We start from the raw sequence: 15,757 nt of genomic DNA on the forward strand, positions 1-15,757 counted from the left end.
CCACATCACTTCCTCTCCACCACACAGCGACATCAGGAAGCAGTTTCAAGTGCAGTTTCACATTAGCCTGAATGAGTTAGTCTTTCTCTCTCTCTCGCTCTCTCTCTCTCTCTCACTTCCTGCCTCTCACTTCCTGCCCATTTTCTGTGGTTAGAGAGGCATAGTTAGAGGAGGATATTCTTCATGGCCTCTCTCTTTCTCTCTCTCTCTCTCTCACTCTGAGGCAGTCAGGAAGTGGTCAGCTGTTTCAGCAGCAGACATGTACAGTAAGACATAAGCTGTCAAAGAGACTTGGGGTCTATGCAGGTGGATGAAGAGATGGGTTGGGTTGGGTTCCCACCCATCTGAGTAGGCTTAGGGCTCATTAAGGAACACAGGTGCTGTTCAGAGGAGAGCTTGTAGTCAAGGACTGGGGGCGCTCCAATAACACCTAACCCCGGCCCTTTCGAAGACCTGACTCCACAAATTCCCTCTCACAATATTTGAAAAATGTCCACATTTTAGTGGTCACACATTAGTTATACAGACACATGTGTAAAAATATGTGACCCCGTCAGCAGTAATGAAACACACACACACACACACACACACACACACACACACACACACACACACACACACATTCACTTCTCTGTCTCTCTCTCCCCTTTACAGTGGTAAAACCCAGCGGACATCACCTGAAGCTGGCTCTGAAGTTCAAGGATTTTGGCAAATCTATGTTCAAACCCATGAGGTATCCAGATGTTGTTTAGGTTAACTCTCACACACACACACACACACACACACACACACACAGTTTTGTTTAGGTTAACTGTCAGGTCACTTGAGCTGCGCTCTATACAGTTACAATCGTTTGGGACACATTCTGCTCCGTGATGTGTGGCTGCACACCTGTGGCAAAGACATTCACCTGCGTTATTAAATTGAGTGGACCCTGCTACCTTTCCATCAAGTTTAACAGGTCCATGACATACCTTTCCATCTAATTTCATGAAAATCAGGCTAGTAATCGTTGGGACACATTCTGCTCCGTGATGTGTGGCTGAACACCTTTGGCAAAGACATTCACCTGCGTACTCTGTTATTAAATTGAGTGGACCCTGCTACCTTTTCATCAAGTTTAACATGTCCATGACACACCATTCCATCTAATTTCATGAAAATCAGGCTAGTAATTTTTGTGTAGTTCTGCACAAAGACATACAAACCACACTGAACAACATAACCCATTGGAGGAGGCACTAATAAGCATCGGAAAATATGACTTCCTTTATTATCAGTCCTAAAGATGATAAAAAGTCTAACATATTTGAGCTATGAAGCCTCGTCGCCTGACCTGTCTGTTTTCTGCTCCGCCAGGCAAGAGAGAAACGAGCAGACCCCTGAGGACGTCTTCTACTTTGTCGACTTCCAGAGACACAACGCAGAGATCGCAGCCTTCCACCTGGACAGGTGAGTGCAGTGGCACCTCTCACCTGTAGTATGGGCAGTAAGCTGCACTGAGAGTTGTGAGGTACGACACCTCTCACCTGTAGTAAAGGCAGTAGGCTAACGGCAGTAAGCTGCACTGAGGGTTGTGAGGTACGACACCTCTCACCTGTAGTAAGGACAGTCAGCTCCACTGAGAGTTGAGAGGTAATGAACATGCTCCTATGTCTCTACACCCAGTGTAGCACAAGATCCTGGGCCCTATGCATAGGCAGTCCTGATGGGCCCCCATGCCCCCTGCCCCCTTATGCATATATTCCAGACTTTTCAAGGGCCCTCTCCCCCCCTGGGGTCCTGGTAAACAGTCCGACTTTTAACCCCAGTTCGCCCCTGCCTATAGCACTTTTACCCCCAGTTCGACACCCCTGTCCACACCAATGTATATGTGCCTCTGAAGGCAAGCTGCAAGGCACTAACAATGACAGAGTCATGGATTTCATTTAATGTTCCCACAAATATCCCACTTAAATTCATTGAGGACCAAATCATTGTCAAATGAAAGTGCTTGTGGGAACACATTATCAGTACCATGTGCTGTCTCTGTCTCTCTCTAGACGCTCAAAACCTGTCCGACAAGCACCTACATAACGTTGAGTGGATGTGTGCACTATTTTTTTAAATGTTTGGACCCCGTAAATTGCTGCTGGCGTCTGTATTTATTTGGTGATTTCCCCTTTGCGGTTCCTATATGTATGTTTACGGTGGAGCGCAAGTGCTCTTTTAGGGATTGAATATACATTAAGTGGTCTCCAATTCTCAGACAAAACTCACTTCATAGCGGATTGGCACTTTCAGGTCTGTGTTTAAGCATGTCGAGACAAGGCTCCTAAGTATGGCTCGCTCTACCACACCGTGCTTGCTGTGGTCTAATCATACCAGAGGTATCACCTTACGTGCGCTCCCAGCCATCTGATAAGAATACGTTGCCATCCCATAATGCTTATTAAAAGGGTGGATATAATTACGTCAGTTTGGTCTGATAACAGGGGTAGTGATGAGAGATCCATTTGAAATGTTTTCTTAATGAAAGATTCGATGGTATATAAGACGGTGATTACCTTGAACAACTGAGTTTAAAACTTTGAAAGCCAATCGGTCATTTGTTGATGCTTATTCGTGTCTCAATGAAAGAGTTGATGTTCTAATTTCGGAAATTTGTTAATTTACTGCATTGTGGTATGCCCGTGTGTTGAACAAAAAAAACAACGAAATTTAATGAAAATCTATCCGCCATATTTCATTTGCCGTTGCCTCTTTCCCAGCCTTTCTAAAGGCAGTTTGGCCTTAGCAGACTACTGTATATTATGATGGATCATGACTGGTTGACAGCAGTGGTAGTGACAGCCTGCGGTCTGTACCATGTCATTAGTGGCTAAGAAGAGGCTGGCTAAGGGAGAAGGGGGTTTGAGGGGTGTCATCCAGGCCTTTTGAGATTGTAATTAGCTGTGTTGGGTACAGAGTTTATGAGATTCAGCGTCTGGTTGTGTGCGACATACCCTTAGGCGACGCTTGTAGAAAAAGCGACTGGATGAAATGCTTTCTCTCACAGCGTAGAATTACTGAGAGTTGCTATTCGCTTGATTGCTGGTTACATAAGTGATATTTTCAGCTCTCTGTCTTGGAAGACACATGGGCTTATTTGGGACCACTATAATGGAATTATGTGCGTTTGTGCCATTTATGTGTACATGCCCATCCGTTTCACCACACTATGTATAGACTATGCAGTGTAGGATTGTGCAGACGCACCCTCGGAGTGATATACGGATATTGTGTTTGTGTGTGTGTGTGTGTGTGTGTGTATTTATGGATCTCCCATTTGGTAGTGGTCTTTTTTTATACACTCACATTTTTTGTTTCGAGATATAGACGATGGGGCGGTGGTAGTGTGGTTAAAAATGCCTGCTAAATGAATACATGTAAATGTAAATATAAAATATTGTTTTCATTAATCTATGGATTCTTAATTGTTTTGAGAAAGACCTTCAGATATGTACTGCATGTATTGTTTTCACTAAAATTCTGGATTTATTCAAAAGTCTCAGGTAGAGTCAGCAGTAAGTCAGAAATCTCAGAGAGCTTTATTCACGGTACCGGAGACCTAAGCCGTGTCGCTAACAGACACAGTCTCATGTTACAAAGAAAATGCATACTTCTCACACCCTCCTGACAAGACAGACAAGATATGACATCTCCATTAATGGTACGCAAACCACTTTATGGCCTAGTTACTCAAGCAGTTGACCATATCTATAAGGCTGTATCCACTTGGGGCAGCCGTGGCCCACTGGTTAGCATTCTGGACTTGTAACCAGAGGGTTGCCGGTTCGGGCCCCGACCAGTGGGCCGCGACTGAAGTGCCCTTGAGCAAGGCACCTAACCCCTCACTGCTCCGGGATTAGTGTGTGCTTCACCTCACTGTGTGTTCACTGTGTGCTGTTTGTGTTTCACTAATTCACCGATTGGGTTAAATGCAGAGACCAAATTTCCCTCACGGGATCAAAAAAGTATATATACTTATACTTAACGGCCAACATCTGTGAGATCCAGTCAAGATTGACCCCAAGGCAGTAAATAAGGTCTGGGGCGCCAGCCCGCCGGAGCAGAGGCCTGGCAGTCCTTCTCTAAGGCACAACACAAGCAGCATGACTTCACACACACCTTGCACATGGCATTCCACAGATGCTGGGCATAAATCTTTCCTTCTTTTCTCTTTGCCTACTGTAGCATTTCCATCTTTAACATGTTCACAGACAATACCAAAAGAGAAAATGGATAAATATAGCACACACATATATATGGTACTCTTCTCTAAGGCTAAACATTTCTCACTACAGTATGTGTGTATGGTTTTGACTCTGACAGAGTGCTGGATTTCCGAAGAGTGCCACCTGTGATAGGGCGACTGGTTAATGTCTCTGGGGAGATTCTGCACGTCACTCGGAACGAGGAACTCAAGAGTGTGTTTTTCACCTCCCCAGGTGAGCTCGCCGACATGTTAGACTTTCCCAATCCAAATATATACTGTACTCACAGATACATGATAGACTTTCCCAATCCAGAAATATACTGACAGATACATGATAAACTTTCCCAATCCAGAAATATACTGACAGATACATGATAGACTTTCCAAATCCAAAAACATGCTCACAGATACTTGATAGACTTTCCCAAATAAAATATGTGGTTAAGAGCAAGGGAGATAAGGATATCATTATCAGCAGACACACAAAAAAAGAAATATTGACAAGGAGCTCACTCAGACACTTTCAAATCTAATCCATGGTTGGGAAGGAAGATGATAAGGATATTATGGGAAAGAATGACCTTGTCATCACTAGTTTACTCACAAATACACAGGGACAATAGAAAAACAGAAACAAACGACATAAAGTGAGCCAGCTCAGACATACACAAGGCATTCCCAAATACACCTGTCATAATTCCCTCATGATTTCTGTCCTTCACAATTCCTTCATAATTCCCTCATAATTCCTAGTTCAAGGTGAAGGCAGCTCCCCACATCTGGAAGAATTACATTACACAGGATTTTCAAAAGAGGTTGAAATTGCTAGTTCAAAAGTTGAAAATACTGAAAAGCTTTAGGCCCATCCATTCTCTGATCTCATGTTTTTTTCCACCCTATTGGGAGCCACGTATTCCTCCGACATGCCGAATCATGTGCATGACTCAGAGGTGTCTGACACATGAAAACCAAAACCTCCAACCTACCTCCATTCTTTCTCACCCGCAGCAAACAACACCTGCTTCTTCGCCAAATGCCTGTACGTGTGCAAGACAGAGTACGCCGTGTGCGGTCACCCGGACCTTCTGGAAGGTTCCATGTCGGCGTACCTGCCTGGGCTGAGCATCGCACCCCGGATCTCCATCCCCAACCCCTGGATCCGATCCTACACCTTCACCGGGAAAGAAGAGTACGACTTCTCCACCCTTTCTTTCCCTTTCCTCTTCCTCAAGGATTCCTTTTGGAACACTTAAAGGAACCGTATGTAAGATTGTAGCCAAAACTGGTACTGCAATCACTTTCAAAATACTGAAGAGCGGTGTATCCCCTCCCCCATCCCCCCTGACTCGAGGTTGCCAACCCGGATGGCGAAACACTACTGACTTCGTGATTAGTAGATAGGTGGAGGGTGTCGCATCAGGCCAAAACACAACATGACATGACAAAACACAACATCAACATCAGTTGAGGGCTGCGACTTCACTTTTTAAATGACAATATCCTGGCCGGACTACTGTTGTCAGTGATATAAGTATTTGAAATGAACATGATTTCTTCATGTCTAGTGAAATATCAGGGCCATTTTATGATTAATTGAAATATTTTTCTTACATACGGCTCCTTTAAAGATGATTAAAGGTTAATTTATTAACTTATTGATTCATTTAGGCCATATGACTTTGCTGTGTAATTGTAATTGTAAATGTGTGTTCATTTTAAAGCTAATGTTGTGTTTATTGATGTCATTATAAGTCACTTTCGACAAAAAAAAGTTGGCTAAGAACCATAAAAGTAAACATAAATGTGTAGTCCTTAATTCTAATCATTTACACTTATCTCCTCATGTCCCACTGACTGTCCGTTCAATGTGTACACTCCAAAAAGAAAAAATTCTGAAAACATACTGTGTTGTTTATCATACACAGTCCTGGCTGGGACACAAACAAAGTGAAAATGACACTACGCAAGAGTGGCTATTGAGCTCACACATCAGTATCGATCATACTGTATATCAAGCCAAGTCTCTTTGGTCAAAAGCGTCTACAAAATAAATCGCATCGCATATTGTAGTATTCTGTGATGTTCACTGTCCAGACAAGAGCTCAAACGAGAAGTGTGTTTTAAGCTCACTGGGGGAAGGATGGCAGGCTCGAGGGTCAGAGTTGGTCAGAGTAATCCTGTTCATTTGGGTGGAAGCAGCAGCGGAGTCACTTTATATTTCTGCCCCATTTACAACTATGTGCTTTTTGCAGATGGGAGGTTAATCCTTTCTACTGTGACACAATACGGAGGCTCTATCCCTACAACTCTGGAAACAGGCTACTCAACATCATCGACATGGCCATATTTGACTTTCTCACAGGTATAATGGCCAGCACTGTGTTTGTGTTTACCTGTTTGTTTCTCCATATAAACCAGTTCTTATAACGTGTCATTATACAATTTCTACAATTTTGTGTCATCATTTTGTCATCAAGGGAACATGGACCGCCATCACTATGAAATCTTTACCAAATTTGGTGATGCTGGATTTCTGCTTCACTTTGATAATGCTAGAGGGTAAGAGTGCTGCCATCGCCAAGTGCCATTCTCTACATTACAATATCGACAAATAACACATGATAACCTTTCATCTACATTACAAGATCGACAAATAATGTGTGATAACCTTTCATCTCTACATTACAATATCAACAAATAACGCATGATAACCTTTCATCTCTACATTACAATATCGACAAATAACGCATGATAACCCTTCATCTCTATAGGCAGGAAAATTTACATATTATACAAAAAGCCCTCATTGGTTGAAAATGTCTATTTTTTTATATCTGTCTCTATCTATCTATCTGTCTGTCTGTCTGTCTGTCTGTCTGTCTGTCTGTCTATCTATCTATCTAATTAAGACATAGCAAGTGCATGTGCATTTCTGAGTGTGTTATATCGTGTTGACAGGTTTGGCAGGCACTCCCATGATGAGCTGTCCATCCTGGCTCCCCTGACTCAGTGTTGCACGTGAGTCCCTCTCTTGATTTGGCCACTCTCCCGACAGACTGTGGGAGGAACAGCACCCCAAAGCTGTCCCAGACCTCCGCTTACATTTCCAAAGAGACGATTAGAAATGTATAAGACACAGATCTTCAAATCATCACAGGGGGATTATGTGCGTGTAAACACTCCCCAGGCACGGGCTCTGATGGAGTTGATGTTCTGTGCTAGTGGTCGCTCGAGGCACTGTCGGAATTGATCCATCAACAACATTGCACTTGCCTTTGTAGTAGAAAAGATGCCCCAGCTTCTATCAAGACAGTGATTAAGCTGCACGTATGAACCTGTACTGTTTGGATATTGTAACTGGTTTAAGAGTAGATCAATCGTTTTTAGTAATGTGCAATCACAAGGGAATTTTTGGATTCTTAATCGTGTTGGATTCTTAATGTTGTTTTGAGATACAGCAATAGATATGGCTATTTCGCTTTATTACTGGTCATAGCATGAATATACTCACTGTCTGACTGGACTGTTGTATCTTTGACCTTTGACCCCCTGTCTCATATCCCACCTCCCTCCACAGTATCAAGCGTTCAACGCTGCTCCGCCTGCATCTGCTGACCCGGCCAGACCTCCGCCTGAGCGAGGTGATGCGCGAGTCCCTGGATGGCGACCCGCTCCGGCCGGTTCTGACCGAGCCGCACCTGCTGGCGCTGGACCGGCGTCTGGAGAAGATCCTGCGGGCCGTGCAGCGCTGCGTCCGCAAACTGGGCGAGCGGCAGGTCGTGGTGGCCGACTTCGTGGAGGTGCCAGATGATCCGGCGACGCGATCGCCCCAACCTCCCCTGCCCCCAGAGCCCCGGAGCAGGTGACCGGTGGACAGACGAGGAGGCGCCGAACTGAGAGATGGAGAAGAAAGAGAGATGAAGACGATGAATAACAAATAAAATGAGGAGATGGAGCTGAGGGAGGCTCGATGAAGTCGAAGAGTGGAGGACAGATGGAGTTGAAATGATCAATGGAGTTGAGAGAGAGAGAGGAGTGTCATGCTAACAAAGGCTGTGGCACTGTTCACCTGCAGGTCAAAGGTCAAGGTTCAGTTCAGGTGGGGTGATCTTCTCACTGGAACAGGTTCAGTCTGGATTGGGTTTATTTCAGTGAAGGTTCCTCTGGCCTGCCATTGCCAGAGCAAGCAATTAGCACCAGCATATTACCAGTGCATACAAGTACTTAATTCTCACATACAGGTCATTCAGAGTGCCAGTATACAGCTCTCACCCTCAAAGCCAGCAGCAATGGCTCTTCTTTGGAATAGAGCAACGGACATGCATCTGTTGGGTGGGAAGAGATGTTGGACATGATTGTGGAGATGGAGCTACGTGGGGGACTGCTGGAGTTCATATGGGCAGATGGAACTGCAAGCTGGTAGAAAGAATCGCACTTACTCACTTATTCATATTGGCTGACGATTTCATCCAAAGGAATTTACGTCAATACTTACAAGGGCCAGTTTCCCCAGAGCAACACGGGATGCCTTGCTAAAGGACACAACAAAGGCAACAGGGAATTGAACCCTTTTCTGGCTACTGCCTGCTGGCCCAGGCCCTTATTAAGGTTTTGCACCTACGCCATAATGTCATGTGACCGTTTGTTTTACAACTAGAGTGGTAGGCAAGAATGGTAGGCAAGGCACTGCAGAGAGTGGTAGGCAAGCCTACAACAGTCGGGTTGCATAGGCTACACATAGTTACAAATAGCGCCAAAAATCAAAATTTTAATATCAAATATTGACCCGGGATGCCGACCACTTGTGTAGGCCCTAACAGTTGGTTTTACAATAAGAAGCAAAAAAAAGGCAAACGATCGTTTAAAACCTACGTGGTTGTAGAGGATGATCAATAGCAGCTGTGAAGTCTTTTAATTTCAAGAACTAATGGTGTAGCCTATTTGGCTAAAATACTACTATCTACAGTCATCCAAAAATGAATTGCCAGAGATAGGCTATGAAGGGAAAAAAAGTGCAGCATTTTGAACATGGCAAGATTATTTTTTACCTGAACAGTTTGTTCTAATTGAAATTAGGTGCTTGTGGACATCAATCACCTATCTTCTGTCCTTCTATTTCAAGTTATCATGAGTGTCATTTGATTATATAATCACAACAAATGCTAATAAATGAAAACAGAATAGGCTTATGTGTTATAGGCTAACGTTATAGGTCAGGCTAACTCTCGTATGTCAAAAAATAAACTGATTTGATCCTAATTGTTTAGCGATCACACACAACAACTTAACACAGCAACCTCAAACACCACTGTTGAACCCTAGGCTACTGCTTCCAGTCATGTAAGAAATAAGCAGTTTATGAATTATCTTTATTCGTTTAATCAAGTCCACATGACCAAAATAACAACATATATTTAAGGTTGAGCTAGCATAACAGCCTAATATTGATGCTGCAATGGATAACTAATAAAAGTTTCATACAATTAATGAACTTTATCACTCACATTCTGAGTTTTTCTGGGTGGTTATATATCCATGCAGATCGTCTTCGAATAAGCCATCGCTGTTATATTATATAATATGTTACAGGATTCATGACTAACGCCATTAATGTTACAGGATGCTGACTGACTCTGGCTATAACAGTAGGCTACCGTTTTAACGTCTGCTGAGTCTACTGCCTACCAAGACCTGTCGCTGTTCAGTTGAAGTTAAAATGATCAAATATTGTTTGATTTTTGTGTCAGCTTTCAGAAGACATGTTCCTTTCTGGTCAAATTTCACAGCTTCTAAGAAAGGCTATTGTCTTCGTGTAAACCGAGTTTTGAACAGAGAAAAAAAGTTAGGCTACCATTAGGCTACATGCAGGTTCTCCCATAACGTTATCGATACAGATCAATGCACCAAAAGGGCGATTTTACGAAACAACGTCCCTGTGACAGGCTATCAAATATTGAACAATGGGATAACGTTTCATCATCACCTTTATTGATGCCTGAAATGTTGACATTGCTGAAATACAGAGATGTAGCCTACTGAGAGGCAGGTGCAGGTGCCTCAGCAAGTTGCGCCACGGCTGGAGCCCAGGCCCTTTTATTAGCCACTATGCTCCCACTGCACCCTGTCTGCTTTAGTACATGGCCCATGATTAAAAAAGAAGGGAAGTCTCAGTAGGAAGAACTTGTGGGGAGAGGATACAGCAGGAGTGACGATAACACAGTGCTACACTCACATGGACATACAGAGATAGTGGAGCTGTCTGTGCAATGCAGTGCAGTCATCACTAAACAGTGCAGAAGACCCTGATGATATTGCTCTGATGAAAACACAGTGAGAAGCAGAGAAAAGCTGTTTGCGTGTGACGTGTCGCTGATCAGTTCAGGGAGACACGAGAGAGTGTGTGTGTGTGTGTGTGTGTGTGAGAGAGATAGTTAACAGACAGACAGACAGACACACACACACACACACACACACACTCACTCTTTGTCTCTCTCGCTCTCTGTCCCTGTAAACCCAAGTGGCTAAATGTGGCCTCTGACAATTCTTGCACTCATTTCAAAATAAACGTTCAAATTTCCCTCAGTCATCTCTAAAACACGCAGAAAAAGATACACTTGTGTCTAAAAAGAGATTGGGGGGTGTAGGGAAGGGAGGACTGCTTTAACTCCTACTCCTGAAATAGTGATTTTTTTTTTTTTTTTAATGTGGCAACCCCCAAATAACTGCCAAAACAGGGTTGGACTGCAAAACCACTTCTGAGCTTTTTAGGCCAATGCGGACAGACCACTAGTGACCTACGATCTCTCATCGGAGAGTCTGGAGCTTAAACTCTTCCTGGGAGCCCCACTGGCTTCCACGGTCAGATTTTTTCTTTTTTTTTTGTGGTTCTTCCTCTTTCACACCCTTGATGTCTTAAACGACTGTGAGCACAAACAGGACACGTAAACAACACACCGGAGAGAGAGAGAGAGAGAGAGAGAGAGAGGGAAAAGAGAGGTAGAAAGAGGTAAAAAAAACGGTAGAAAGCACAAGATAAAGAAGAGGAGAGTAAAAAGAGACAGAGGGTGGAGAGGAGAGAGAGAGAGAGAGAGAGAGAGAGAGAGAGAAAAGAGGAAGAGAGACAGTGTGAAAAACCACAGCACAAGCTCAGACAGACAGAGACAGAATGGGAGAGGGAGAGTTGGAAGAAAGCGGGAGAAACAGAATGAGAGAGAGAGAGAGAGAGAGAGAGAGAGGGAAGTAGGAGTTTCAGGGCTGAATTTTATTCCTCTCCAAGACAGAAAGAAAAAACACAACACAACCTCTGACACAGAGACAGAATGAGAATGAGACAGAAATAGTCTGAGGAATAGAGAGATACACAGAAGGAGAAAAGGAAACGCATAGGATATAGGCGTGCACACAGACACACACACACACACACACACACACACACACAGAGGTGGACAGGGAGAGACAGCATGAGGCAGACTGAAAAAGGGGGACACGGACAGACTGCATGGACACTGAAAAGGCAGATTGAGCTAAACACTGAAAAGTGTTACCTAAAAAACATCTGACACAGCAGCAGTCGATGGTTCCCCCAGAATGATTGTAAACCCCAGATCCTTAACTGTCTAAGAGAACTATGCAAGGCCTAACGGGGGAGATGTCCACGTTCTTTAACATGTGTGTGTGTGTGTGTGTTTACACAGTTTTCACTTGTTCCCATCTCATCACAACTGTTTTGCCATTTGTAAACATTTCATCAAGATTTTACCTTTGATTACAAATGAATTACAGGAAAATGGATCTAAAATATAATAATGGCTAGCTGACTGTAAACAATAAGATTGTAAAACTAAAAGTTTACTTGGTTTTGGTGAGGATAAATAAACTCTTTGTTAAATGTTCTCAGGCGTGTTCTTGTAAATTTACAGATTACAGATAGTTTTAATGACTGTTTACTGCTACATCTCAGGACCTGTCCAAGGACCATGTCCTGTTGAAGTCTTTGATGTAACGACTTACATTAACTTACAGTGTCCTGTATTCATTCATAATAACAATGGTATAAAACAAAAAAAGACGTTTTGCTGTTGGTCCTATTGGCTTCTATTTATAAATCATAAATAACTTCATGAGTCATAAAATACAGACATGGAATTTTAAAATAAAACACATGTTGTAAACTGTTTAAAGGCCATAAAAAGGGAAATGTTTCTCATTAAGATGTAATAAAAAAAAAAAATCTCTTGTGAATTTCACTTGGAGGTCGATGTGTGTTACAAAACAGCCAAACAGGACTACTTACAGCACACAGTTCTTGGTGAAGGAGCAGTATAAAATGTCATGAAAGGGTTTGATGCTGCCATCTAGTGTTCAACCAGGTAGGTTGGATACGCTGCTGATTCCTGTTATCCATGGGTGATATTTAATGGTGCAGCAGGACCCACTTTAGATTTATGCAATTTCTTTAATAAATGTCATTGTGTAAGTAGCCTAGCCTACTTGGAGGGACAGTGTTCTGCAGGAAGTTAAAGCATGCGTTAACCTCGGCTATAGGCAAGGAATCCGAAAAGGGGAGGCGCAAGACCACATCTGAATCGAGTATCGCACAACCAGAACGTAAACAATGGTCGGGAATAGTTAGGCCTATACAATTACGCAATATTTATCCTAGTAATAGTTAAGTTAAAAAAGAATCCGTGCCAAAAGGACACTCTTCAAATCCGAGGCCAAAACGACAGGTGCTTGCTTGCACGTGTCTGTTGTCCGAAGTTCAAAACAGAACAGTAGGCCGAGCCGAGCCGAGCCTATGAGGTAAGTTATATCTTGTCGATGTAAAGGTTATTCACATTGACTTACAACAGCCTATGTTTATGAATGATGGTTCTGCCTTTTAGCTCCCTAAATTGATGTTGATAACGCTATAAAGTCAATATACGTATGAGCCAGTTCGTTACATGTTCGTGCTGCTGCTGCTGATGGCTCCTGCGGATCAAGAGTCCAAACCTTGAACGTGATGTCCGTGATCGAAGACTAGACTACACATCAAATTAAGATTAAGAGTTTAAGTGGTCGTTGTTGTAACATGCACGTCAGGCATTTTCTGTTTGTTGAATAACGCCTGACATAAAGTCTGGCTAGTTAGCTCGCCATTTAATTTTACACCATTTCCACGCCCCGCCCACACATCCAGTAAGCCATTGCCCTGCACATTGTGGTAGGTAGCCTACATTGATGGACTTTAACGACTAACGAGCCATTTAGCCTATGCAGCTGCAGCACCAGCACCAGCGCAGACAGACACAGAATAGACCTGTGGGGTTCTTGTGTAACGAATAATCATAAATATTGATTGAACAGAACATAAAGAAGTGATCCATGTTTAAGTTACCCTAACCCCTTGTTAGTCTCCAGTGGGCAACCCTATGTGATCTTAGTTGGGTAACTATTACATGAGGCTCAGAATGGGCAACACAAATGGTGTCTGTTTGCATTAACCAAATGGGTCAGGCATGGGCAAATATAATGAGTCTCACATAGGCTGACTTGGTAGGTCCCAGGTGGTATGCCCTACCTATTTACAATAAGGATGTCAATTTTTTTAAGGATACAGGACATTATCGAATTATCATTTTTGACAAAATTCAAGAAAATATTGAGGTATGATTTTTTTGTCATTGTCATTTGCTTTTTTTTTGTGATTGGTCCCTAATTCACACAGAAAAAATGGGCCCTGTGCAAAAAAAAAATTGGCACACGTGTCTATGTAACGCAGTTGTCCTTGCATACAAGACGTGCTTGAAGCATCGTCATACATCTGGACTAAGGCCATTTAATTAAGAACTAATACAGAAGCAGTATGGTGTGCCTCATATGTCTACGTTAACCTCTCTAGGGTAGGAAGTGCAAAAGTCTTCAAGAGTCAAATGAGCAGCCAACCAGAATCACTTGAGCAGAGTGCAATCTCGTATTTGAGACAGAGCGATCTCGGATTCGGAGGAGGAACCCCCCTCTCCAGAACAACTCTGACGGTCAGCAGAGACAAACATGATCAGCAGAGGGACCACCACTTGTTCCAACAGCCGAAGGTGAGTTGTTTATTTATTTTAATATGCTGTTTATTTATTTGTGAGTTGTTTATTTATTTTATTATTTTTCGTTTTTAAGTATATATGTTTTGGGGGGGGGTTGCCTTAGTTCAGATAGGATAGTGAAGAGAGTGACAGGAAGTGAGTGGGAGAGAGAGGTGTGGTGGGATCAGGAAATGACCGCAGCACTTGAGCAAGTTCTGTAGCAGAACTGGAGAAACACATTGTTCACACATGAAGTTTTATAGCATATAGATGTATATGCCATTAAACTGAAACTACTACTACCACTTTTGAGATGGGATGCATGTTTTTTTTTTTTTTTTTGATTCAACATCTCTGAGAGTCTGTTTGCTATCAGAACTGTCTGGTCATCTTTCCAGTGCTCCAGTAACCAACCTCACAAAGCCACTACTTCTGTTGCTTCTTCAGAATATGTTTTTGGCTTTGCCTCGGTTACATAGAATGCCCACAAAACCTTGCCCATAAAAACATAACAAACTATTCCAGCAAATTACTGACAAGATGCGCGTTTTGGAGAGTTTCAATTGCACGGAGGGAGGGGGAGGAAGTAGCGTGCTAGCTTTCTGTTTTGTTTGAATGTCAACAGAAGTGACATTACCCAGCATCGCTTAGAGCGCCTTTAACTTACTTTGCAGGAGGCCTTCATTCAGTGTGGTGGAGTTTGTGGATGAACTTGGCCCTGATAGCTGCAAGAAGGTGGACATCATCCCTTCCAAGTGGTTGGAGGGTCCTGACAGAAACGAATGCTGGTGGCCACCAAGTTCCATGCTCAATGTGGCCAAGGCCGTGGAAGAGGGCATGCCACCAGCCAGAAACTGGACACTGCGTGAAGTGCGTGTGCTGGCAAATGCAGGTAACTTCAGTTTTCCTCGTAAGATTGTGACACTCTTCTGCTTTTAGGGTTCCAATGTTCAATTTCTCCGTACACCACTGTTGTCCAAGCTAGGGCTGCAACTAACAAAATAAAATGTCAAAATTGTGAAAAAATGTCAGTCAGTGTTTCCCATAGCCCAAATTTGTCCTCAAATGCCTGGTTTCATCCAAATATGTAACAGTTGACAACTATTTGATTAATCAATTCGTTGTTGCAGTCCTTGTCAAAACTTACGCTTATAAATGGCTGGTGTGGCTGAAGGTTTTCCCGACACCACTCATTCAATTCAGTTCATTCGCTGTTCAATTTGACAGCTGTGGTTTATACCATGTAGATCCTATATGCATGTATATTACAATTAAAGGAGAATTCCTGCAATATTTCACATAGATCTCTGTTTCTCGAGAAAAAAATGTGGTTCTACTGAACTCGAGTTGTTGCAGCCATGGCCCAAGGCTGCACTCTGAGGGCATGTTCATGGGGGGGTTGGGAGGGGCATGTTCATTATAGGGGCAGCCGGGGACTACTGGTTAGCGCTTCGGACTG

The 15,757-nt window shown here is 43.1% G+C and overlaps 1 protein-coding gene and 1 long non-coding RNA gene across 2 annotated transcripts in view; one reads left to right on the forward strand and one right to left on the reverse strand.

Moving 5' to 3' along the window:
• fam20a (FAM20A golgi associated secretory pathway pseudokinase) overlaps positions 1 to 8,581 on the forward strand; it is a 25,111-nt gene extending 16,530 nt beyond the window's left edge. The window contains exons 5-12 of the mRNA XM_048232814.1: positions 655 to 733; positions 1,360 to 1,452; positions 4,354 to 4,469; positions 5,246 to 5,426; positions 6,490 to 6,599; positions 6,715 to 6,796; positions 7,196 to 7,255; positions 7,815 to 8,581. Coding sequence (XP_048088771.1) covers positions 655 to 733; positions 1,360 to 1,452; positions 4,354 to 4,469; positions 5,246 to 5,426; positions 6,490 to 6,599; positions 6,715 to 6,796; positions 7,196 to 7,255; positions 7,815 to 8,103 — 1,010 coding nt within the window. The 3' untranslated portion in view covers positions 8,104 to 8,581. The remainder of the gene's footprint in view (positions 1 to 654; positions 734 to 1,359; positions 1,453 to 4,353; positions 4,470 to 5,245; positions 5,427 to 6,489; positions 6,600 to 6,714; positions 6,797 to 7,195; positions 7,256 to 7,814) is intronic.
• Positions 8,042 to 8,879, reverse strand: LOC125287247. The gene is made up of 3 exons (XR_007192328.1): positions 8,733 to 8,879; positions 8,510 to 8,653; positions 8,042 to 8,130 (listed from the first exon to the last, which is right to left on the reverse strand). It is a non-coding gene; the product is annotated as an uncharacterized LOC125287247 (long non-coding RNA).
• Positions 8,880 to 15,757: the final 6,878 nt, after the last annotated feature.

This window comes from Alosa alosa, chromosome 22, assembly GCF_017589495.1.
Source record: "Alosa alosa isolate M-15738 ecotype Scorff River chromosome 22, AALO_Geno_1.1, whole genome shotgun sequence".
In the NCBI taxonomy this organism is placed as follows: domain Eukaryota; kingdom Metazoa; phylum Chordata; class Actinopteri; order Clupeiformes; family Clupeidae; genus Alosa; species Alosa alosa.